The sequence below is a fragment of the Hevea brasiliensis genome, chromosome 9 (genome assembly GCF_030052815.1).
Source record: "Hevea brasiliensis isolate MT/VB/25A 57/8 chromosome 9, ASM3005281v1, whole genome shotgun sequence".
In the NCBI taxonomy this organism is placed as follows: domain Eukaryota; kingdom Viridiplantae; phylum Streptophyta; class Magnoliopsida; order Malpighiales; family Euphorbiaceae; genus Hevea; species Hevea brasiliensis.
The window spans coordinates 23,306,658-23,330,106 of record NC_079501.1 but is presented as its reverse complement, the minus strand read 5'-3'; the positions used below and the strand labels follow the sequence as shown (position 1 = coordinate 23,330,106).

At 34.0% G+C, this 23,449-nt stretch overlaps 4 protein-coding genes across 9 annotated transcripts; all 4 read left to right on the top strand.

The window, feature by feature from the left end:
• The first annotated feature begins 567 nt into the window (after window positions 1–567).
• LOC131183198 (uncharacterized) lies at window positions 568–3,142 on the top strand. Its single transcript, XM_058153463.1, has 2 exons — window positions 568–716; window positions 1,778–3,142. The coding sequence occupies exon 2, from the start codon at window positions 1,918–1,920 to the stop codon at window positions 2,710–2,712; it is 795 nt and encodes a 264-aa protein (XP_058009446.1). The 5' UTR covers window positions 568–716; window positions 1,778–1,917; the 3' UTR covers window positions 2,713–3,142.
• Window positions 3,143–3,656: 514 nt separating this feature from the next.
• On the top strand, window positions 3,657–7,977 carry LOC110663550 (uncharacterized). The gene is made up of 6 exons (XM_058153462.1): window positions 3,657–4,318; window positions 5,344–5,493; window positions 6,385–6,643; window positions 6,727–6,945; window positions 7,053–7,195; window positions 7,458–7,977. The coding sequence occupies exons 1-6, from the start codon at window positions 4,028–4,030 to the stop codon at window positions 7,761–7,763; spliced, it is 1,368 nt and encodes a 455-aa protein (XP_058009445.1). The 5' UTR covers window positions 3,657–4,027; the 3' UTR covers window positions 7,764–7,977.
• Window positions 7,978–11,682: 3,705 nt separating this feature from the next.
• On the top strand, window positions 11,683–15,676 carry LOC131183197 (uncharacterized). The gene is made up of 2 exons (XM_058153461.1): window positions 11,683–11,899; window positions 13,201–15,676. Exon 2 carries the CDS (start codon window positions 13,274–13,276, stop codon window positions 15,014–15,016), a length of 1,743 nt encoding a protein of 580 aa, XP_058009444.1. The 5' UTR covers window positions 11,683–11,899; window positions 13,201–13,273; the 3' UTR covers window positions 15,017–15,676.
• Window positions 15,677–18,475: 2,799 nt separating this feature from the next.
• On the top strand, window positions 18,476–22,810 carry LOC110663507 (EID1-like F-box protein 2). Of its 6 annotated transcripts, none has more exons than XM_058153458.1 (4): window positions 18,478–18,648; window positions 18,725–18,791; window positions 20,835–21,603; window positions 22,468–22,810. In XM_058153458.1, exon 3 carries the CDS (start codon window positions 20,844–20,846, stop codon window positions 21,582–21,584), a length of 741 nt encoding a protein of 246 aa, XP_058009441.1. In that variant the 5' UTR covers window positions 18,478–18,648; window positions 18,725–18,791; window positions 20,835–20,843; the 3' UTR covers window positions 21,585–21,603; window positions 22,468–22,810. The 6 variants fall into 6 exon arrangements, with proteins under 6 accessions (XP_058009443.1, XP_058009441.1, XP_058009442.1 ...); XM_058153459.1 differs by having other exon boundaries at window positions 20,693–21,603; XM_058153460.1 differs by lacking the exon at window positions 22,468–22,810 and adding an exon at window positions 21,814–22,175 and having other exon boundaries at window positions 18,476–18,791.
• The last annotated feature ends 639 nt before the right edge of the window (window positions 22,811–23,449 follow it).

Below are 23,449 nucleotides of genomic sequence, written 5' to 3'. Positions count from 1 at the left end.
CTTCCAATGGGTATCAATTACTTGAACAAGATATTCATTTTATGGCTCAACAAACAGGATTACAATTTAAACTCCTATTCACAAGCTTAGCCTGATATTAAATACATTACAGGACTTGAACAAGATTGAAGTTCAAATCCTTCTCTTCTCCCTTTTTCAACATAAAAATCAATATTTGAGCAACAAATTTGATTTCCCAATTCATGAGTTATGTTTAAAACACAATTAATTAATAGGTAGGGTACAAATTTTTATATTTAGGTATAAATTTATAAGGTCTTTGGCTTTGCTTGGACGCTTGTTATAATAGCTTATTCAATCAATTGAAATTATACATCCTTCAAAGAATTTTGAACTTCTCATGATATCAATTGAATATTGGACTTAACAGTAATGGAGTTCGAATTTGAGGCTAGATGAATCACGACGGACCGTTTTGTGCTGGTAATCAAAAATACCGACAACAGCGTCGGCATCAATTTCCATGGAACGACCACATTAACTCTCCCCAACCAATAGAAGCCACGTGGACCACTAAAAAAGACTCATCCGCACCGTTTTAATCTGTTACCCAAGATTCCAAACCCCCTAAACTAACTATTTGTCCAATCTTTATAGTTTCAGAGAAAGAGGGAGACGAAGAGTAGAGGGTTTTATTTGAATCACCCTCTTTTTCTTCTTTTTTTGTTTTTTTTTTCCTGGATCAAGTATCACTGGTAAGATTATAGAGTTTCACGTTCTCTTTATTTTTTTATAATATTCAAGTTCTTCGGTTAACTATTTTTTTTTTTTTTGGGTTAATTTTTGCTCATCAGGCTTAGATCTACATGGATTGGTTGTTTTTATGTTCCATTTTTTTATATACTTTCTTGTATGTCTTGATCTTGATTGGATTATTAATTGTGGAATTGCTGCTTGAGTTAATAGTGTCTTTTTGGTTGGATTATTATTGGGTTTGGGTTATATTGAAATGGGTGTTTCTTAAACTGATCATATATGCTATTCTCTCATTGCCTCTGTTTTTGATGCTCATGTTGACTGAGAACTTTGAGTGGTTGTTAGGATTAGCGCAAGCAGATTACTCAGTTGATCAATTACAGAATCATATTCACATCCATTTGTATCTGCATTCTAATATAATCAGTTGATCAATTAGTTTATTCCTTGTCATTGTCACTATCTTCTTTATTATCTTTTGTATTTGGTTCTAAGTGTAATCTGTCTTTTCATTGTAGCTGCTAGCTAGCATAGCATGTAGGTAATGCAAATTTTCCAAGGATACAAATTGTGCAATTGAATTTGTGTGACTAAAAGGTAAACAATGTAAGAGCTGTGTGTTTAATCAAATAAGCTGTCCCAATCTTGTGGTTATCGATGAATATGCCCTGTTGCTGTGGAGTTCTTAATTCCTTAATTTTCTATTTTGCTCTGGGGTTAGAAGCAATGGTTCTGTTTTGGGCAAAAACTGGAAGGATCCCTTCATCATGAAGTTAAATTTTTTTTTATTGAGCCCTTTTTGGTCATCTTATTCTTCTTCTTTCTAATCGATTGATTCAATTGTCCATTTTTTATTTGGAGTTTTTTGTGCTATTATATTGATATTCTCTACTGTGGGTAGCATTAAGCACCTAACTAGGCTATCATTATAATATCTTATCCATTGGCAATTTGTCAAGTTACAATGGAAAATTGGAAATGGATGCCCAACTGAACTTGACAGTTCTAAATTACCAGGAAACTAGTTTGCTTCTCATTCTTACTCCTATTCTTGTTCCAGGTGCACTGATTGTTAATGGTGCTAATAATAGCAAGGGGAGGCCTTCATGGTATGAGTTAATGGTTATTGAGTTCATTTTCTATAGGCATAGAATTAGAATGTGATTCTGCTTTCACAAGTTACTTGCCTTTGCTATCAAAATGTGGAATTTCACATCCAATTGCATTGCTGGAAGTGTTGGCTTGAACAGTACTCCAAAGCTAACTCAAGCTGCATCAGATTACTCAGATGATGAGTTGTCATCTGTCATTAGCAGAGAAGAAGGCCTAGAGTGCCCAATATGCTTGGAGTCTTTCAATATTGTGGAAAATGTGCCTTATGTTTTATGGTGCGGCCATACGCTTTGTAAAAATTGCATACTAGGACTTCAATGGGCAGTTGTGAAATTCCCCACATTACCAGTTCAACTTCCGCTCTTTATTTCCTGTCCGTGGTGCAATGTCTTATCCTTCCGCCTTGTCTACAGAGGCAACTTGAATTTTCCTCGCAAGAATTACTTTCTACTTTGGATGGTTGAAAGAAAGAATGATGCTGGACATAAGTCCCATAATACCTTCTGTGAAGATCATCAACCCCTATGGTCATCAGACAGCAATTTAGCTCCCAGAAATGAGTCAAGTCTCAATAACATCAGAAGTGGACGTCATCCAGAACCATCAAGAACAAATCATTATTATAATCAAAGCAATAACATCCTCAATTTCGGAAGAATAAATTCTACCCTGCAGAAGTCACTGGTTTTCTTCATTCATCTGACAGCTAAGTTTCCTTTGGTCATTATATTCCTGTTGATTATTTTATATGCAATACCTGCTAGTGCAGCCATTTTGGCCCTGTACATTCTTATTACGGTTCTATTTGCTATCCCATCATTTCTAATACTGTACTTCGCTTATCCTAGTTTGGATTGGCTTGTCAGAGAAATCATCACTTGATAAGGCAATTAGCATCTTAGTCTTAATCTTTGTGAATAGAAGTTTGCACCGAGAAACAGTCTTCTATTTATGTAGATGCCTAGACTTTGTAATTTGACGACTTTCCAGTTTCCAAGGCCGCCTTTATTCTTTGGCTTACAGGTTGCTTTAGTCCTCTTTCTTTAAATGCTTCATGATAGAAGCACTTCTGCTTTCTGTAGAATTTGGCTGGTATCAAGGTTGTGCGTAGTCTGGAGTTTTTGGTGACAACGAAGGCCCACCACATGGAAACCTCACCTGCCAATTCAGGGTTGTTTTGCGGATTAGCAAAGCTATTGTAAGTATACAAAATATTTAATTAGTGCGAGGGCTTTTACCAAGGTGCTGGATTGCTTCTTTGTATTGAGACCCATCCCATGTTTATTGAATCTATATTATGGTTTTGCTCCCATGTGTATAATTTCTCTGTATGAGTTCTGATGGATTCTGGAGGAGGATAAAAAAAAAAAAATGAAGAATTTCTGGTGCTATATTTTAATGTCTTCAATGTTAAAAACTATTTCAACCAGCTATATTCTGATTTGATATTGTTCTTGCACTGGTGAAGAAAAGTGGAATTTCAATTTCAAATGGCTGTAATTATATTGCGTTTTCTCGTTTAATATCAAATCAAACAATTAAACGTTAGTATGAACAATGGTTTACACCACATTGATCGTGTGATCTCTCCAACACTTGATTATGTTACGCTCGAGTTAGTACTATTTGTGCAAGTGAAAAATGAGGGCCGGCCCATTCTTCATGTTGCTGCTTTGCTTTGCTTTTCAGGTGGAAACTAGGCATGAAAAATTTTGCAATCTGCTCGTCAATCCGTAAAACATGATATGATATTGCGACTTGTACTTGCAAACCTAGTTAGGAAACAGAAACAGCAAAGGACATTTTGGATCAGCTTATTGATTAGCGAGTGCATTAGTCCAACAAGCTCCGGCGATTCTATCTTCATATGTGTGAACCAATGGATTAATTTCATTCTTTTTGAACTTAGCCAATCTAATAACAACCTCTGAACCCGACTTAAGGTTCAATTTTTTTTTTTTTTTCTGGTCTGATTCAGTGGTCAAGAAATTGAATTTGTAATTCATGGTTAGAGAAAGTTCAAAGGCATTCGTATTAACCAATCTAAAAAGTCCATAGGAAAATCCAACACAAACCGAACTCCACGTGTCACAAACACAGCCCCGAAAGATGCAACTATAGATTCTGTTAACTTCATGCTCGCCCCACTCACTTTGAACTTCCTGGTATATTGTAAAAACAAGAGCAGTTTCAAAACATGGTGGCAGGGATCACCATTTCTTCTCCAAAATCCACAATCTTGCAGAATCCGATCTCCTTAAAAGAACCAAATTCCAGTTTTCCCGGCGGTTCCTTGAAGGGTTTTTCTTTACCATTTAAACACAGAAATAAAATAAGAGATAACGTTAGTTTGGTGGTTGCTGCAGCAATTAGTACCCCCTCCAAAACTAGCACCACCAGCACCAGTCGCGGCAGGTTTTATTTTAACTTTACAGGGTTTCCTTTTCCTCTTGGTCCTTTCCTCAATAGAAGTACCATAAGGACTGAGGTCGGTATCTTTATTTTATCTTAAAGTTTTAATTGCTTCCACTCTCTTGTAGTTCTAATCGCCATCTCATTGAAATTTACATAATTAGAGAGAAAATATTGTGACTGCATTCTTTATTAGTGCATTAATCTGTCTTTCTATTCATTATTTCCCCCATATGCTACTTGGTATGTTTCAATTTGAGGTAGATGAGCTGACACTAATTTTGCACGTATTGCTGTTGTTACAATGTGTTTTGTCTGTGAACCAACATTCTGGTATATTTCTTTTGTCTGTAATTCAGCCGCTGTCATTTTTTCTCTTATATTAAGCCATAAAATATTTTAAATATATGGCTTGAATCGGGCAGATAGAGAATAATTTTGTAGTTTGTATGATTGATTTTTGGAGGGAAAGGGGAAGGGGAAGGAGAAGGAGAATGGATGGGAAGAAGCACTTTTTATTTTTGAAGTCTCTTAGCTAATAGTTTTAATTTGTTCCTTTTCTGAAGAAAGCTTTTTCCAGCCTTTTCCATATTATAATTCTGGGATGCTATGTATTTGTATGCCATTGGCTCAAACTTACAAATTATTGTATTTCACATACCCTTGGAAGAATGAGAAAGAAGCAAAATGCTCTTTGCAAGCACTTCCTTTCCTTTCTGAGCTGGGGTTCTCAATTGACACAGGAGCTTTATGTTATCATCTAAAGTTTCAAGTTGTCTTTGAACTGGCAATAAATGACATTTTGGCTTATTCAATCTAGATTGCAGAACAGCTGTGTACTAGACATCTATGGGATATACAAATACGAACTATACCCAAGAAGTTGGCCTAAAAGATAGGACTTATATGTGGAAAAAAAAATTTTTTTCCAACTTCTACATGATTGAATGTGTTGTCAACCTGTTATTGACTCTGTAAGAAAGGAAAGAGTCCAATTTGACTGGATGAGAAAAATTAATGTTAAGGACATAATTTTTATTTATTTCATTTGATAAAGTTTTTTTTTTCTTTTTCTTTTTATTCTGTTAATGTACCTTGTAGGCTGTGAAAGGTTCCATATGGCTATTCGAACAAGAGCAAGCATTAGGCTTCAGCAGTGTGTCAACAAACATTCGAATGACAGTCATCAAACTCAAATCTGGAGGATTATGGGTCCATGCACCTATTGCTCCAACCAACGAGTGTATTCAGGTTCTCTCCTGTTTTCTGATTTTAGCCTTTAACAAGGATACTAAATAGTCAACTTAGCACTATTATTTGGAATTTGTGCACATATGAATTTTGAGTTTATTTCCACATGTGAAATGCATCTTTTATACCTTATCTCTTCTTTTTAATTTCGTAATTCAGCATTGAATAACGATTCAAGGTTTCAAACATACTTCTGAATTTCTGGTTATTATATCTTTGTATTTTTAATGGTTAGTTACTACATTTGGCTAGCACCTCCTATGAGCTTATACAGATGAGCCTTTTAAGGACAACTCAAGATCACTGCTTAGAAACCAAAACACCACTTTTCAGACAGATAAAAGGCAAACCAAAAGCCTTCTGTGTAGTTTTTCTTCTTATTCTGTCTCTCGTGTTTGAAACTTTATGGCAGGAAATGTTAACTATAGGCAGTGTGCATAAAGATCATTATTGTCTATTGGCTCTGCATCCATACATGCAGAACTTTTAGAAGGAGATCTGATTCTGACCATATTGCTTAGATGAATTAACACAGCAGGATTTTAGTTCTTGAAAAGAATTACTTTTTTAGGCATTATGTAGTCAAAAATATGAAAGTACCTGCTTTTAATAGGAATATAACCTATTTTTTTCCCCTCTTAATGGCCAGAAACTAAGAAATGGACATCCAATAGCCCCTAAAGTGTTAGTTGCCTAAGAGTGACCTGGAGAAACACCATCCAGTATTCATAGAAGTTGATATTCTGTGGTTACCAAATTCCTTTGGTAACAGAATTTTCTTCACAGTGTTTAGTCCTTTCTATTAACATTAGTTCTCCATCTCTAATTAATTCTGCATGGTCTGCACTTCTGCAAACTTGGGTGCCTCTAACAAGAGGGCTTTCTTTCCAGCTTGTGAAGGAGTTGGAGGCTCCAGTAGAATACATTGTCCTGCCTACATTTGCTTATGAGCATAAAATTTTTGTTGGCCCATTTTCAAGAAAATTTCCACGGGCCCAAATATGGGTGGCACCAAGGCAATGGAGTTGGCCATTGAATTTGCCACTTGAATTTTTTGGGATTTTTCGTGCCAAAACCTTAACAGATGAAGATTTGTCTACCCCATGGGCTGATGAGATCGAACAAAAAGTTTTAAGCTCACCAGAAGTTGGTAATGTGAATTAATTGCACGCTAAATCAAACTTCATTTGGATGAATAATATTACAAACAAATTTACTTGTGGATTGTTTCAGGAATTGGACCATATGTAGAGGTAGCTTTCTATCATAAGCGTTCAAGAACACTGTTGGTAACAGATGCTGTAATTTTTGTCCCAAGACAGCCACCTAAATGTATTGGCAAGGAATCCTTGTTAGCATCAGCAAAGAATGGCTTGGCTGTAAAACTTCTGAGTAAAGGAAAGGAGGTTCCTCAGGAACCAGTTGTTGACAATCAGATGAACCGTCAAAAAGGTCAGTTCTTTAGTCCCAGGTCCAATAGTAGAATTGAGTGTGCTTTTGGTGCAATAGAGTTAACATGCTTTTTTATGAAAAAATTGAAGAAATAGTCTTTGGTGCAGGGTGGGAAAGAATGGTTCTCCAGATATTGTTTCTTGGACCATCCAACCTGTTGGAACCTAATGCTAGTTTTGCTCAAATGTCACAAAAATTGATTGTATCCCCTATTGTGAAGACTCTAGTCTTCAGCAAGGTTCCTGAAAAGGTAAAGAAATGATTCTGATGCAAAATTCCTTTTAATGGGTCTATATGGTTTTGATGATTATAACAGCCAGAAAATGACCATGCTGCCAACTCTGTCTTGAGATGATATGCTATGAGTTGTAACTGATCAAACCAAAGGAATGTGGTGAATTTTATTTGAATTTTTTGTCTTTGCATACTATATAGTATGCAAATGAACTAAATTTCAGTATGGTTAACATTCTTCTAAACTATGCCAACCTTTGTTCTTGTTAAAACTTCAGGTCAGGGATTGGATTGATAGAATTGCCCGGGACTGGAGATTCAAGAGAATCATCCCTGCTCATTTTGCTGCTCCAATAAATGCAGGCAGGTCTGATTTCTTAGCCGCATTTGCTTTCCTAGATGACCTTTTGGGTGAGCGTGAATTTACCTGGCCTTCACTTTCTCTTCTATTCACATCACTTATGGGAAAGGCTGCCAGTTACTTCCCACCTGATGACATGAAGACCTTATCCTCCCTCGATCAATTTTTAGTCTCAGTGGGAGCTGTGAAGAAGACAGTCTCGGGGAGGAAAAGAGCAGCATGACAGATAAATTTAGCCACAAAAGTTTCACCAACCTAAACTTACAAATACTTTTATGTCAATAGTTTGATGGATCATCATTGTATTCTACGTTCATATTTGAATAGAAAAAGCGTATAGCTTTGAATTTCGCTGCCAACAAGTGTTATATGTTCAGATGTGATGATACCCATAAGTTAAAAGATAAAGCCGAAAATTGATTTCTTCTTCGAGTGAATTGCTAGTAAAAGGAGATTCTTTAAAGCAGGTTCTCTTGATTTCCAACAGCTTTAACTTACAAACAAAGCAAAGAAAAAAAGTAGTTACAGGCTGGAGGACCTCAAATGGGGTATCTTTGGTAAGGCCTGAAGTTTCTAATTTTCTATTTTTCTATTTTACTCTATAGGTGGCAAGAAAAGCATGCAATGCTTAGCTGGTATGATGTTCTCTACCCCATTACACCTGCCAAATGAAAGAGAAATTGTGAAGACAGTATCCAGATTCTTGCCAAAACACAGTTCATCTGTTGATCTTGATCATATGCAAATCCCTCATAAAAAGAGCAGCATCCTGCTATTTTCCTATACATAAACCTGTATACTTAGGGTGCTTGTGCTTTTGTCCTTATCTGATCAGTGATCACTAAATGGACAGCCTTGGCCATTGGCTTCTTAAAGGCATCCCAAGACATGTGCCCTTAGGTCACTCTAAAACTCTATTCAACCACATGACTTTCAATTTATTTTGAGCTGTGGTTAGTGGCCCAGTAATCGAATATTTATTAATTATGTTGTTTTTAAATTATAATTAACAAATTAATAGTTGAATATCTATTTTATAATATAAGAGATTAAAGTTATAAGAAAGAGAAAATTCAAAGCAAGAAGCAGAAACTTTTGGACCATTTCTCATATTAGTCCTTGTTTGGTGAAGAAAACATCTCTTCTTATGGATCAACTAATGGACTTGTTCCATTAGAAAAAATCAGAAATCTAAAATAGAATGAAACATTGATTGATTGATAGCCCTAAACAATATTATATATACCTACAAATTTGGTTGGAAGTTGGAGGGTCCTGGGTCACCTTCCCAACTAAGCCACCAACTATATTGAAATTTCATTCTCACACACTCACAAATGAACACACGTGCAAACCAACCCTGAAAAATAAACATAAGAAGAAGTCTTGTGTTTCTTGTGGTCCATCTCTCCTTTTAAAGGGGTGTGATGACTTTCCTCAACATGATGAAAGCTAAAGAACATGCTAGATTTTGAAGCATGGGCCATGAGAGATAGTGTGTGTTAGAGAGAATCCAAGGTGATTTCTCCTATTACTCAATTGTCTTTTTCCTCTCATCTTCCTTCATTTTGGCCCATAACTTTGACATTAGGCATGCTTCCATATATTGATGCAATCATCTTCTCTCTTTACTCTTCCCCATCTTAGAAATGATTCAAGAAACATACTTTTTCCCCACAATGGAAGCCAATGGCTTTATCTTGGAAAAGCCAATTGTGAATTGTCCACCCTTGTGAAATTCCAAGCAGAAACCACTACAAATTTTCCTTTTCCTTTGAGGAACAGTATCCTTAAACTACCCAACAAGAAAGACAATATAAGATTTTTTTTTTTAATATAACAAAAATCTTTAAAGAGATTTGGAACTTTCATTTGAAGTTTAATTATTCTAATATTATTATTATTATCATTAACACATTGGATACCTTTCATCATGAAATCTTAATTTGATGCTATCAATTCATGCCCTATTGGCCAACTTTCCTTGTGCCACGAATTTATCCTCAGTTTGAAAAATTGGTCTTCATAATGATCCACAAGAAAACCCTAAAAAGAACATACAAAAATTAATTCTTTAGTAATGTTACTTAACCTTAATACCAGTGTATTTACGGAAGTGGGAATTCAATTGTTAATTATTCCATTGCAAGAGGTCACCTTCCCTAAATATTGGACTAGTTGTCCATTTATGGGCATCAACATTTTGAACAGAACTTCAGAAAGAAACTTTCAATAGTCTAGTTCAAGAAGCTTCGTATGAAATTTCCAAGATATAATGTCAAGCCTTTGTAATATATAAAGGACTATAAACTTTCATTTTCCATATCTTGAATTTTATTTTATCATATTAACAAAAATTAAATGAAAAATAAAATAGTTTTATTCCAATTTAAGACTTCACTGTCAATATAATTTTTTTCCCGTTTTCTTTTAATACTTAGGTTCTGTTTATTTTATAAAAAATATATATTTTTTTATAATATATTTAGCATTTTTTAGTATTTAGATACTTAAAAATTTAGTTAATAAAAAATATTTTTTTTAATTAAAGGCAATACTAAATTATTTTTCATTTTTAATATTTTAATAATTTTATTAAAATATGAAAGTGCTTATACATATATGATATAAATATATACCATTTATTTAACATTATAATTAAATAATAAAAAATATTTACATGAAAAATATTTATTTTCAAAAAATATTTTTCTTCTACATATAAGTTATTTTTCGTGAAACAAATAAAGTTTTTATGAAAAATATTTTTATAAAAATTATTTTTTTATATTTTCTAATATTTTGAAACACTAAAAAAGTAGGTCAATAAAAAATATTATCTGATCAAAGAAAAATTAAATTATTTTATAAAAAATAATTTATATATGAAAAATATTTGTTATTATGTATATATATTAACTTGATTATGTTATTCACTTGATAACATGAGTGACATAATCCGAGATTGGGTTGATAAACAAATAAGTAAACTCATGGAGGAAGTAATGATGAATCATTAACCAAGTCAAATAATATTATTAGTAACCGACCAAACAATATAATATAATATAATATAATATAATATAATATAATATGCGAAGTCATTAGAAGATGTTATCCAAAATCATCTAATGGTCCTCAAATCTCATTTTAATAGTAATTAAGATCGTGCCAAGCATCCTTGTACTTTGTATACTTATCGTTGCAATAATAAACTCTTTATTTTCTTAAATTAACTATCATTAATAAAATCTAAATAAATAATATTGAAATCATTTTAAAATTCTAAAATTTCTAATTTAAATATTTATTGAAACTCAATTAAAAAACCTATAATTCATAAAAAAAAAATCTATTAATTACTAAAAGTAAAAGAATTTTATAATCTAAAAATTATATTGGCAATATAGATTTTAATAAAAAATAATTAATCAATATGAGATATTAACACACTCTTCACGTTTAAATTCAAATATATCAAATATAAAATACATGAAAGATTAAAATATTAACTAAAAAAACTATGATATCATCTTAAGAAAATTAATTAGGACTAACTACAATGATATATTTAAAGGGCTTGCTTCACTTTTATATTATTCAAATTGTAATTGTATAGTAGAATTATACCACCTAATAATTACTATTTATGTGTGCATCAATATTACTAATATTTTATATTTAATCAATATATCAATTTTTACCATGAATATTTTGTCTATCAACAATGAATATCATAAATGCATTATTAAATTTCTTAACAAATAAGCAAAATATTTATTGGTCCATTTTTGTAGTTAAAAACAATAACTTTTTCTCATTAATAATGGAGTTGATTTGATTTCAATCCATACAACAGATGTTGATATTATAATTTTTTAAAAGAAAATGATATTACAGATTGAATTTATAATTTAATATGGCAACCATATGAATACTGAATTATTGATTAACATGTGTAACAAAAAAATAATAAAAATCAGATTTTTCACATAATAATCAAAATAAATGTGTGATTCAATTTATATTTTTATTAATAGAAGGAAATTTCAATTTTTTGCCAAATTAAATTAGCCAACTGCATTCCTTATTAATCCATCCCTTGGATTGGTGGGTACTTGGCTCCAAAAAAATAGTCTCTCTCTCTCTTTCTATCTATCAAGTCGGCGAGATGTATATAAGGAAACTTGCAACCAACGCGTATTTAGCAGGTAATAGCGCACCAAACTCCGAGAACTCAAAAACGGTTGCTTGCACGATCTCTCAAGTTGTCAAGCAAAACTGTTTTCATAGATTTCAGTTGCCTTTTGTTTCCTTCGCTTTCTTCTAAAGCACAGTTGGAGTTTTGGCACAACAAAGGTAACAGATAGCTTTCTATTATTTCTCTCTATTAAAGCTATGTTTTGACACGAATGTAAGGTGGATTCTTGTTTTCCAAAAACGGGTTAGCTTCAAAATGGGATTTTGATGATGGGTTTTTGTGAACTGCTTGTTTTATTCTTTTTTTTCGATTTTTGTGAATTGAATTTGCTTCTACATGGGCTTTTTTTTCTTATTAGTGCTGCTCATATTTGGATTCTGCTCTGTTTTTAATTTGATGATTTGGGTTGGGAGTTCTATAAGATCTTGGTGGTGGATTCAGAGCTTAAACTGAGTTGATTTTGTGCTGTTGGAGTTTCATTTTTGTAACCCTGTTGGGTTTAGATAAATTCTCTTAATTGCCGTTATGCTAATGCATATGGTGAGAAGTGACTGGAAGTGCATGTTGTTTTGAGATAAATTTCTCTTTGCTATTCGCTTGTTTAAATCAGCTTGTTCAAGAATATCTATTAGGTTTGCTAAGATTTCTGGATTTGACATTTCAGAGTTTCGGTACATTACCAGCTCCTAGTTATGCCAATGAGGGATTTATATGAAAAACTAAAGTTTTTTTGTTATATAGGATTACCATGATATTTGTTTTGGGCTGTGAGTACATTTTTCATGTGATTCCACTTAACTATCCGTTTAATTGCCTTTATTGATTCCCTATTGTCAATTCATTGTGTCACGGATAGCTAACTCATCTCTGGCTAAAGTTTTCTCAGTTCTTGGCTATTTGGTTTTTAACGGATCCAGTCCAAAAAGAAATGATGCTTCCATTTACCCTTCAAATGGTTACAACAACATTATTGTCTCTTTCCAACTTTTCCCCATACTTGCTTCAGATTTTAAGGGTCTCAAAAACATGAAGTCAAGACATCCTAATTGTTATTAGAGTTTTAATATATTTAAGTTCAGAAAATAGAATTATTTGGGGAGTGTCTGGTTTGCTATATTCTATCTCAAAGAGTCAAACCTTGTAAAATTATCACAAAATTTCATATCTCATTAGAATCATGATAACATATTCGGTATTAATGACATTATTAACGCTCACTGGTGCTTATGAATTGATATTGATCTCAAGAGATTTTTTGTTTTTTGTTTTTAATTTATTTTATTTTTTATTCCATGCTGAGGATTAGAATTTGGTCCAGTTTGAAGTTGTTTTTAACTTGCCATAGACCAGGATACATCTAGTTGAATTCTTTTCTTATTAATGTTAACATTAGTTTTCTGAATTTTGTTGTATAAATAATGCAAAATCAACATCATAAATGGCTATGCTTGGTTTTCAGGGTTGTGTATTCCATTCATTGTTTCTGTTCACTTTGCACCTAATTAATAGCTGAGCAGAGCATCAGTCTACCAATGACCCCCAAATCGAATGAGTCAGATGCAAGTAATTCAAGGAGGCACTCGATAGGAAAGGCCACTTCTTCAGGAAGCGGAGAGAATATCCTTCCTCACTATCTCCGAGCTTCTACAGGTTCCTGTCATGATTTCTGTAAATATGGGAGGAAACATGCATTTGAAGAGAAAGCAAGGCGTCCATTTCTAAGAAGGAATGCAAAGAAACCACCTGATGAACAAAGCTCTGTAGAGTTTCAGCCACAGAGAAATAACATGTCAAAGGATAAGCACAAAATTGGTAACTATACTCCACCAAATACTCCAGAGAGCATAAAGACGGAAATGTCTAGAAAATCACTCAACAGACAAACTCCTGCAACAAGTGAAGTTATGGATGAGAAGAAGGCATCATCAGGGGTATTGTTGACGAAATCAGCTGACAGGCAAAGTCCAGTGTTGAGGGAAGTTCTGGCCAGGAAGAAGACGGTGGCAAAGGAAGTGTTAACAAAATCAGTTGACAGCCAAAGTTCAGTATCAAGTGAAAATTGGGCTGAGAAGAGTAAGAAATCAACCCAGCAGAGGAAGAAGACAACAGCAGTTGAGCTCAGAACTTCATCTGAATCTAAAACCCGTTTATCCCCAAAAATAATGAAACTGGAAATGTCATCATCTTCTGAAAAGCTAGAGGTCTCTTCGAAACATGCTTCATCAAAAGTTAAAGAAGAAAACATGTCTGCAAAACATGCTAGTTTTCCAGAGATGAAATTGTCTTCTTCTGATTCTTCGAGAGTATTAGATGTCAGAGAAAACAGTGATACTAAAATAGGGCGGAGGACAGTGACATCTGAAATAGCTGTAAAGAGAGAACAGATACCCCCAAGATCTTTGCTGTCCCCTAAAATATCCAGCGGTGGAAATGCAAGAGGACTGGCATCCCCAAGAGCTTCCTTGTCCCTCAAGCCTACTCTCAGATTACAGATGTCTCCGAGAGTTTTGTTGTCCCCTAAAACTTCCAGTGGTGGAATTGTGAAAGGACAGGCATCCTCAAGAGCTTCCTTGTCCCGAAAGCCTTCTCCCAGTAAAGTTTCAAACCTAAAAGCAAGAAAGCATTGGGGCTCAGAAATCGCACCTCCACTGAAGAATCAGAACAAGATTGGAAAGGCCAATAATGAGCATCCCAAGATTAAGAATGCTGATTCTGACCAATCTACTGAAGGACTTAGCAATGATGTGGTCGAGGAGAAAACCCTGTATGTCATCAAAATGGAAACCGAATGCAAATGTTTGGAGTCTGATCATAAGGAAAATCATTCTGGTGAATTATCTCCACCTCCATTTTTGTCAGCCAAGTCTCCAGTCCTCTCAGAATCTCCTTTGTTCTCATCTCATAACGAAGAAGATGAACAGGAATCTGAGTATGCTGTAACTGAAGCAGAAGATGACCCTCTCTCTGAGTGTGATGAAACGGAGTACATGGAAGAGTCTGATACTTTGGAAGGGGGATGCAAAGGATTGCAGCAGAAGGTTGGGATAATTCCTTCTGAGGATAAGGATGACCAAGCCGTGAAATTACAATTCAGGAGGGAAAGGTGGTTGATGTTCAGACTAATCATAATGGTCCTAGGAGGCTCAAATTCAGGAGAGGAAGAATGTTGGAGGAGAACCGAAATCTCAAAGCTGAAGCCCAAAGAAGCTTCAAGAGGAGAGGAACTGAAGGCCACGCAAACATTGAGAAGCCTGATTCAGAAAAGGTTGTTTTGAGACATCAAGATGTGCATGGCAAGAAAGATGCGCAGGGTCTGTTTAATAATGTCATTGAAGAAACAGCAAGTAAACTTGTTGAAACCAGGAAAAGTAAGGTTAAGGCCTTGGTTGGTGCTTTTGAAACAGTGATCTCGCTCCAAGATAGCAAACCATCTTCAAACACTGTATCATGAGTTGGAAGGCAAAAAATAAAATAAAATAATAAAGTAAATATTTTTTTTTTAAAGTCAAAATAAATAAGACAGGAAAAAGAAAATGCTTTGAAGTGCACGTTCTTTCATTAACAGTCTTTTGGTTTTTGCAAAGGAATGGTGGGAAAATAAACCTAAGCTTGTAAGGAGAGAAGTGCAAGTTTACAAGTTTATGAAGTTGCAGAAGGATAAAAGTAGATTGCTTCTGTTGACATTAGACAACCTGGATGTAAAGTTTGACAAGAAGTCCTGTGAGTATTGATCTTGACATGCTTCTCGTGTTTTCTTTGAGGGTATGCATCTTCTCCCTTTTATTTTGTACTTGATGTGATTTGTTTCTATCTGTGAATGAGAAAAAATGTAGTTTGATCAGGAAAAGAGAGCTACACAACCGGTTTTAATCCTTGTATGATTTGGGGGATGTTGCTTTTTATCATTCAATGCAATGTCTAATCCTGTTTTTTTTTTTATTACCTTTTTCTTCGTGACTGAAGCTGGTGTTAGTTTATTTTGATTCGTTATCACACAATGTGTTTACAGGAGGCATATCAATTATGAAATACCGGTTGTATTTTCCTAATAACATCAGGGAATCTATGTATCTAAAATACCATATATAGCCATTTTGCCATTAGATTCTCTTTTATCAATTCTCTAACTCTCTACCAGCCAATAAAAATATCTTTGCTTATAAGTGTACAGCATTTCAAAACATAAAAATCCCTATTATATTTTCTTCAATATTAGTTTTTGAATGATCTCTCCTCTTGCTTCATCGGTTTGTCAGGGTTCTGTGCCGGCTTTAGCAAGAGAAAAGGCATTGAAATGATTGTTCTCTTCCCTCTAATGAGCCTTACAATGGTTTGAGGAAATAGTGAACACTTGGTGTATCCTACACCATGTAACATGAGTCTAATGGAGGAGAATAGAATGTCCCAATTTAGTAGGTGCATCCACCCATCCCTCAAAATGGGGTGGCATAACACATCAACCTTTTAGTAGGAGGATGAAGGATTTCAATCAACAGACCAGTAGTATTGGCATGTTAACACAAATAAGAGTTGGATGTTCCATATTCAACTGAAGGCCAGTTTTAACTCTACAGGATGGCTTAAATGCACAAAAGCTGGGGCTACTGACACTCAGCTTCTCAAGAAAGCTAAGAAATAAAGCTTCATTGAAAAATGAAAAGTGTCTAAATGGTCGTAGCAATTATATTTTGGAGAAGGTTTAATTTAAACCAACCTTAATATCGGATTAAAAGCTGATGTTGAATGTGAACTTTAAATTTTTGATGTTGAATGTGAACTTTAATCGGATCCCTCTAGTTTAGGCTTAGCCCTCTTGCTATTCTTTTTATTATTATAAAAAAAAAAAAAAAAAAAACCTACCTTCTTATGCTTTTGAGCCGATCATTGAAAATTGAATACAAAGAGTTCAGCCTTGGGAAAAGAAATTATAGACTGGACTCACAAATGGATCTAGAAGTCCTCTCTCTAATGGGTTCCTCTATCCTCTTTGGATGATCTTATTCTTCTTTCTTTCTTTTCTAATGGCAAAAATTCATTCATCTAATTTATATTTGTATGTGTTCATTTTCTTTTCTTGATATTGAAAAGTGATGATCTAATATATTTTTTTTCAAGATAGAAAGCTTTCATTCAAATAATCAGAGTACAAATATGAATAATACTCATAAAATATATTAATATGCCTACATCTGTACTCATCAACAAAGGATGAAGAATAAAAGAGACACTCTTACAAAGATTTAAAAAAAAAAATATATATATTTTTTAGATAAGTGAAAATCGCGTTCATCTTTGAGCAGATCAATCTAAGGATTTTCTATTATCCTCAAATTAGTGGCATAATAAAAACTCACCTTGATACTCGGTTGCTTGAAAATTATCTCGTCTATTAAGTAGATTGTGGCAAAAATTTTCAATAATTTATAAAAATAACTAATCTTTTAAATTGAGAAATCTACCTAAGAAGACATAAATAAAAGTCAAAATAGGTCAAAATCTCCATGAGGAATAAAAAACAACTAAATTCAAGAAAAAAAAACCCATGGATCAAAAAGAGCTACTCTTATTAAATAAGGAGAATTGAAAATACAAAAAAAGGGAAGAAAAAAGGGCTGTTGCCAATTAAAGAATAACTATGATAGCCCCTCAAACCAAGAACAAGAAAGAGGCTGTTTTAAGAGAAAAATGGAGAGAGAAAAAGAAGAGAGAGAAGAGAAAGCAATTCAAATTAATATCGATTTTACTAGCTTGGCTAACTACTTTTTCAATTTAGAATAGGAATGATGATTAATTTAGTGTGTATTTGAAGTCAAAATTATTTTTTAAGAAATAAATATTATTTTAAATGTCATTTGAAAAAAAATAATTTTATTATTTTAATATTATTATGATTAAAATTTATTAAATTTAATTATAAATTATTTTTTAATATTTTTAATTAATATATTTAAAAAGATATTTTTATATAACAAGAATAATTAAACACATTCTTAGTGTTTTATTATTTTAAGAATAAAAATAAATTTAATACCACATATAAAAATATTATAATATTAAAAAATATATTAATATGTTTGACTGTGCTGAACAATATTAATTATTAACTATCATATGTTACGAAAATTTGTTTGTTTCCACGAAATATTTTTATTTTTTATTTTTCAATTACCACTTCTCTTATCTTATAACAAAAAAAAAAAAAAAAAAAAATATATATATATATATAGAGAGAGAGAGAGAGAGAGAGAGAGAGAATGTTTGAGTTTAGTCAGGGTGGTCTTAAGACAAGTTGGACAAGAAAGATACTACCAATGAGGGGATGCCAAATAAGGAACAGTAATCCAATGATGAAACCCAAAAAAATATGCAAGTGACACGTGGACAACGTTAGGGTTTAGAATCTTTCTCTAGACTGTGTACTGCTTTGGCAATCGGCATTTCCCTTTCGAGGTCCCGACACAAAATTTTTAAATACCAAAACCATACTCGCCGGCTACACTTAAATCACCTTATTGTCATTTTCGCTATAACCTCCCCAAATTAATTTCCTGACACATCATACAAACTACACCAAGTCATCTTCCAAGAGGCGACACCTCATTCTCCTTGCTGTCATGGTGGTGACATGGCTTAATATAATTTGTCCTTGTTTTAAAGAATGAGCTAGGCTGTAACTTTATATTTTTTTTTAATAAAAACGCTGTGTAACTCCGTCGGTTCAAGTACTATTATAATCTCTTTTTTCCTTTAATATGGAACCGGAGGCCTCCTCTGCAATTTCTCGAGCACCCATCTCTCTGCGCTTGCTCTCTTTGTATCCATCCGAAGCGTATTATCTTTTCCTTTTGGACGAAAATATCCTTCTGAGGAAGCAAAAGTCTATACCTTTTGATTTTTTTGCATGCAAGTATTTATCTTTGAATTTTATTTTGGATTTTTTTAGTTGATAAAATGCTAATCTGTTTTCATTTTCTTTCAAGCAGAGATTTTCTTTTTTTTTTTTTTAAGGTTTTTTGACGTCATGAGAAGAGGATACTTTTCTTTTCTGAGGTGAGAAATTGGGTCTTCATTTCGAAGAAATTACGATCCAGCCTAGTATTAGTTTATTTGTTCTTGTTTTTTCAGTTGATTTTGATGTGTGTTAGGGTTTTGTCGAATTTTCATTTTGAATGCTGATTTCAAGCAATCTAGTGAATGCTTGATGTGGGTTTGTTTTGGATTTAGTGACTATCAAATTTGTAATGGGTTTTGTTAAAATGCCTTGAAGTTTGATAAGTGGGGTGATGTTGGATCTGAATTTTAGGCAGTAACTGACATGCAGTGAAAAATCTTCCAAACCTGTTTTTGTGATTGGGTTGCTTGGATGCTGGGATTTAGAGAAACTTTCAATGCTTTGAATGGATACTAGGCGCTAGTAGTGCTGCTTTTATTTGGAGCTGCTGCCTTCTTTTTTTCTTTCCTTTTTTTTTCTTCTGTTCCTCAAAACAAATAAAGAAAAGGAAAAACGAATGGCTACTAGTTTTTTACCTAAAAGGTGAGTATGTCAGTGTCATTATTTTAGAAAAGTGCTTTTAAGTTCAGCTGCAAATGCAGAGCAATCTTGTCTCTTTGAGTTTTCCTGCTGTGGATTGGGGCAGCTTCTCTTATTTTTATCTTTGAAGTTTGATGGCAGATGACTATAGAACCTAAGTACTACGGTTCTCTGCTAAATGGGTTTGAGCTCTTCAAAAGGTTGTAACTGTTGGGGGAATTTTGAAATGTGAGAAATCCCATTAGCATGAATTTCCAGGGAAATGTAATAAGCTGGTATTCTACTGAAATTGAAGTTGAGCCAATATGTTGCAGCATATGGCTCTCAAATATGTATTAACAATTCATATAGGCTTGTTAACGTATTTAATAGGCTTCTTTTGAAAAAATGGTGGATGAAATTTAAGATTAGTTATTATGGAATAGAGTGGAAACTACGAAAGAAAATGAATTAGTGGATAAGTGGAAGCTGTTATGACTAAAACCTTAGATAGCATTCTTATATGCTAAATCCCGCAATTTTATTTTATCCATATTGCTATCTGCGTATGTATTTATTTTGATTATCGTTAAATGACAACAGTGTGCCTAAGTTTAATTGAATTAGAGTCTCATTGAATTTAAATTTTTCTAATTTTGTTAATCTTGCTCTCTTTCTTTAATGAACATATGTGATGACTGGCTTGACTTGCATGTGGTAATTGACAATGCATTTCATATGTAATGCCAGCCCTAAAGACTTGAAAGTTGAAAGCATCTAATGTCTTGTTTGCCAGGTTTTGAATTTTGATCCAGTAACATGTCATGATCACTTTACCTCATAAGATGTTTTAGTTTGGGTCTTATTTGGTGCATTATGTTATTTGGATATCATATACAGGTATTTGTTTTAGTTAAATTGGAAGTTTTCTTGTTCAATAAATGATTTTGGCATTAAGCCTCTTCATTATGAATTCGTCAGATTTACCTTTTGAACTTATATGACTGTAAATTGTATGGCAGTTTATCTCCTTTCTTAACATTGTCATTTCTTGTTCTCCTATTCTGAGCACTAGTTGGTAAATCTTCAGCTTCAAAGTTTCACTTTATTCAGTTTTTTATTTTATTTTATTTTATTTTATGTTTTTTTTCCTATTAAATGGATGTATTTGTCCTTGAATTGGATATAGGTTTTACCAAAATAAAAACTGGTTTAGGTTTTCCATTTCACTTGTAATTGATACAATAACCTTAAATGTTTCTTGTTTTACTTGGATTCTGAGAAAGTTGTGGACCTTTGTGTACTCTCTCTCTCTCTCTCTCTCTCTCTCTCTCTCTCTCTCTCTCTCTCTCTCTATATATATATATATATATATATATATATATTTGTTGTGGGCTTCTTAACCATTTGATTTCATAATTCAACAGTAATTTTACTACAGGGCTTATAAATGGGACCTCTATTGTTTGGTTGAGAAATTTGATTGGCAAATGTGGAATGCCATAACTGTGATTGTAGACTGTTGATCCTTAGAGAAATATGCAACAACAGCTTAGTATCCTTGTTTCTTTCTCTCATACTAGGTGGGGACCATGATTTTAACGAAGCAATATCGTTGCATACACTCGTCAAGCTGTCAATGCACAAAAGGGCATCTAAGCGAAGATGTGATTTTTTTAGTGTTTCAACAGCTGAACTGGAACCCTAAATTGGTTGCCACCTTGTCCTGTGTATGTAAATGGTTTGATGATTTGGCGAGTGCTATGGAAAGAGTTTTGCGAGCAAGGGCTCCAAAAATGATGCTGGACCTGCAATCTAGTGGAAGTCACAGTGTTGATGGGAATTGGAGAGCACTTGGAAAGTTGCTTATTTACTGCTCAGGATGTAGCAAGGGTGGCCTGTTCAATAGCATTCATATACCTGGTCATTTTGTTTATAGGACTCGGTTTTCTAGGACTTCAGGGAAGAGCTTTCTTTTGCCACAATGCAGAACAGATGTTTTGTATGTCTCTGACCCTTGTGAACATCTTGACCAGGGGGAAGAAGGTGATGTTGGTTTTTTCCGTGGAATTTTCAAGTCATTCTCCATGTCAAAGGTTCGGAAGATGCTGATTAAAAGGAGGGCCCAGCTTCATCCAACAGAGGTGTGCCCTTATTGCAAGGCAAAGTTGTGGAGCATGCTGCAAGCCAAAATGATACCACAGAGTGCCAGCTGCAGGTTGGGTGCCTATGAAGATTGTGTCGAGTATTATGTGTGCCTCAATGGACATGTGCTTGGAGTCTGCACTCTTTTACCCTTGTCTGATTCAGAAGAGGCATCCGAGTTGGAGTGATAGTTGGCATAGAAACCAGGTATATCATCCACCAAGCTCTTTTTTTCCTTTTTTTTTTTTTGTTGAAATCAAAATGTGGTAGAACTTTCGGGAGCTTTTGAAAATGGTAAGCTATTCAAGTTAAACAAACTCTTGTTATGGAAGCTGAAAAGGCTGGTTTTCAGCCTTTTGGCTGACTTGGACTAAGTCAAAAGAATTTGAGCCCATTTACACTTACCTTATTCTGCAGGTTGTTTATTTGTTACATTTTATTGGCTCTCCAGCCAGAAGTATAAGCAATTATGGGAAAAGATAAATGAATTGATGCTGAATTAGAAGAATCAAGAATACGGGACATGCCTTTTGAATATGGCAAAAAGAAAGGTCTTGGGTTTGTGCCATAAAGAATAGAGTGCTGATCGTTTAGATGAGATACATTGTATTTTGCATTGTATTGATGAACATTTGGTGGAAGTGCCTGTATAGGCATCTGTTATCTGTTGAAAAGTAGACATCTGGATCTTAAACCATTGAATAACTACCAAATTATTGGTGAATAATCACATCATACCTTGTGGTGATTAAGAATGATATTTAACTATAATGTTGAAATCCGTGTTCCACTTGGTAATAGCTGAAAGTTAAGCATTTTAACAATAAGAATGAATTGTGCTAGGACAATCCTGACTGACTTTGGTCTTACATAACCCTTCTTTGGTATTCAGTAGGATGTATAATTTCCTAATGGAGGGAAATGGCATTTTCGCTGGCAATGCATGGTCCTTGTTGTACTCTCTCTGCTATGCCCAGCACCCATATTACAGAATAGTCCAGAGAGTAATTTGATGTGCTTTATTTATGAGAAAATTGTAACTGACAAAATCTATATCCTTTTCTTTGACAGTTCGCTTTATTTTTGGCATGGATTTTGCTTCTTGTGGAATTGACAAATGTGGACGAGACATGTGATAGGCTTTTGGAGCTTTGCTGAAGCTGAAACCATCACAATCTCATCTGAAGGAAACTACACTGCTTCCCAGTCATACGCTGGCTAAATGTTTCATAGTGAATGGATTGGAGCTTTTTCTGACCATCTTGTTTTAATCATCTATTAATTACTGTGAGCATGTAGTACCGTGTACATGTTAAGTGTGCGCCCACATATAATTTACATATCTGGATAACAGATTGGTATCTGCGATAATTCACTATCTGTTTATGATTAATCAGTTGCTTTACCTTGTTTACTTGTTTTTGTGTTGCAAATTTTAATACAATTTAGAAGGTTAAATCTTCTGTACATGCTATTGGCAGATGGATTATTTACATGTGTCCCAGGGATGCATGCAAGCCATTGTGGTAGAAGTGCGTGACAGGAAGTTAATGCATCTTCTCAAAAGTTGCGTCTTCGTTTTTATTTATCTCTGCTGTGATGGAATGTTTGATGTGTTGGTCATTGTCTAGTATTGGCTTCATTTTCCTGTTGTCTATTCCTGCATCAAAGGATGGGTGGGGGGCCAAGAATGTGCAGCCAGCCATTGGTTTCTATTATTAAGAGTCCATTGTCGTTAACCTACCCAGTAATAACTAGGGATTTTGATGTCACAGCCAACTTCCATCATACATGATAGGGTTCCATTTTATTACTCTGATTTCACTGTTTAGTTTTTTTTTGGGCAAAGTGCATTGCCTGTTGTACGCGTTCGATCAGGAAAGACAAGGTGAATCCATACCAAGTAGAATGCGGTATCAGTTGATGCAAGGCGCAAGTGTCAGGAGCAATGGTCTCCTAACGAGAGAGATTGACAATGTAGTATTCAGAATTCTTCCCATTTTAGGGTCTGTTCTAAAATTTCTGAATTCAATCGATCCCTGTTCTTCATTTC

Excerpts from the sequence above, each read along its gene's own strand:
- LOC131183197 (XM_058153461.1), top strand. The coding sequence starts at position 13,274 with ATGACCCCCAAATCGAATGAGTCAGATGCAAGTAATTCAAGGAGGCAC.
- LOC131183198 (XM_058153463.1), top strand. The coding sequence starts at position 1,918 with ATGTGGAATTTCACATCCAATTGCATTGCTGGAAGTGTTGGCTTGAAC.
- LOC110663507 (XM_058153458.1), top strand. The coding sequence starts at position 20,844 with ATGATTTTAACGAAGCAATATCGTTGCATACACTCGTCAAGCTGTCAA.
- LOC110663550 (XM_058153462.1), top strand. The coding sequence starts at position 4,028 with ATGGTGGCAGGGATCACCATTTCTTCTCCAAAATCCACAATCTTGCAG. Across the intron at positions 4,319-5,343 it reads GAAGTACCATAAGGACTGAG|GCTGTGAAAGGTTCCATATG; the intron begins GTCGGTATCTTT and ends TGTACCTTGTAG. Across the intron at positions 6,644-6,726 it reads TTTAAGCTCACCAGAAGTTG|GAATTGGACCATATGTAGAG; the intron begins GTAATGTGAATT and ends GGATTGTTTCAG.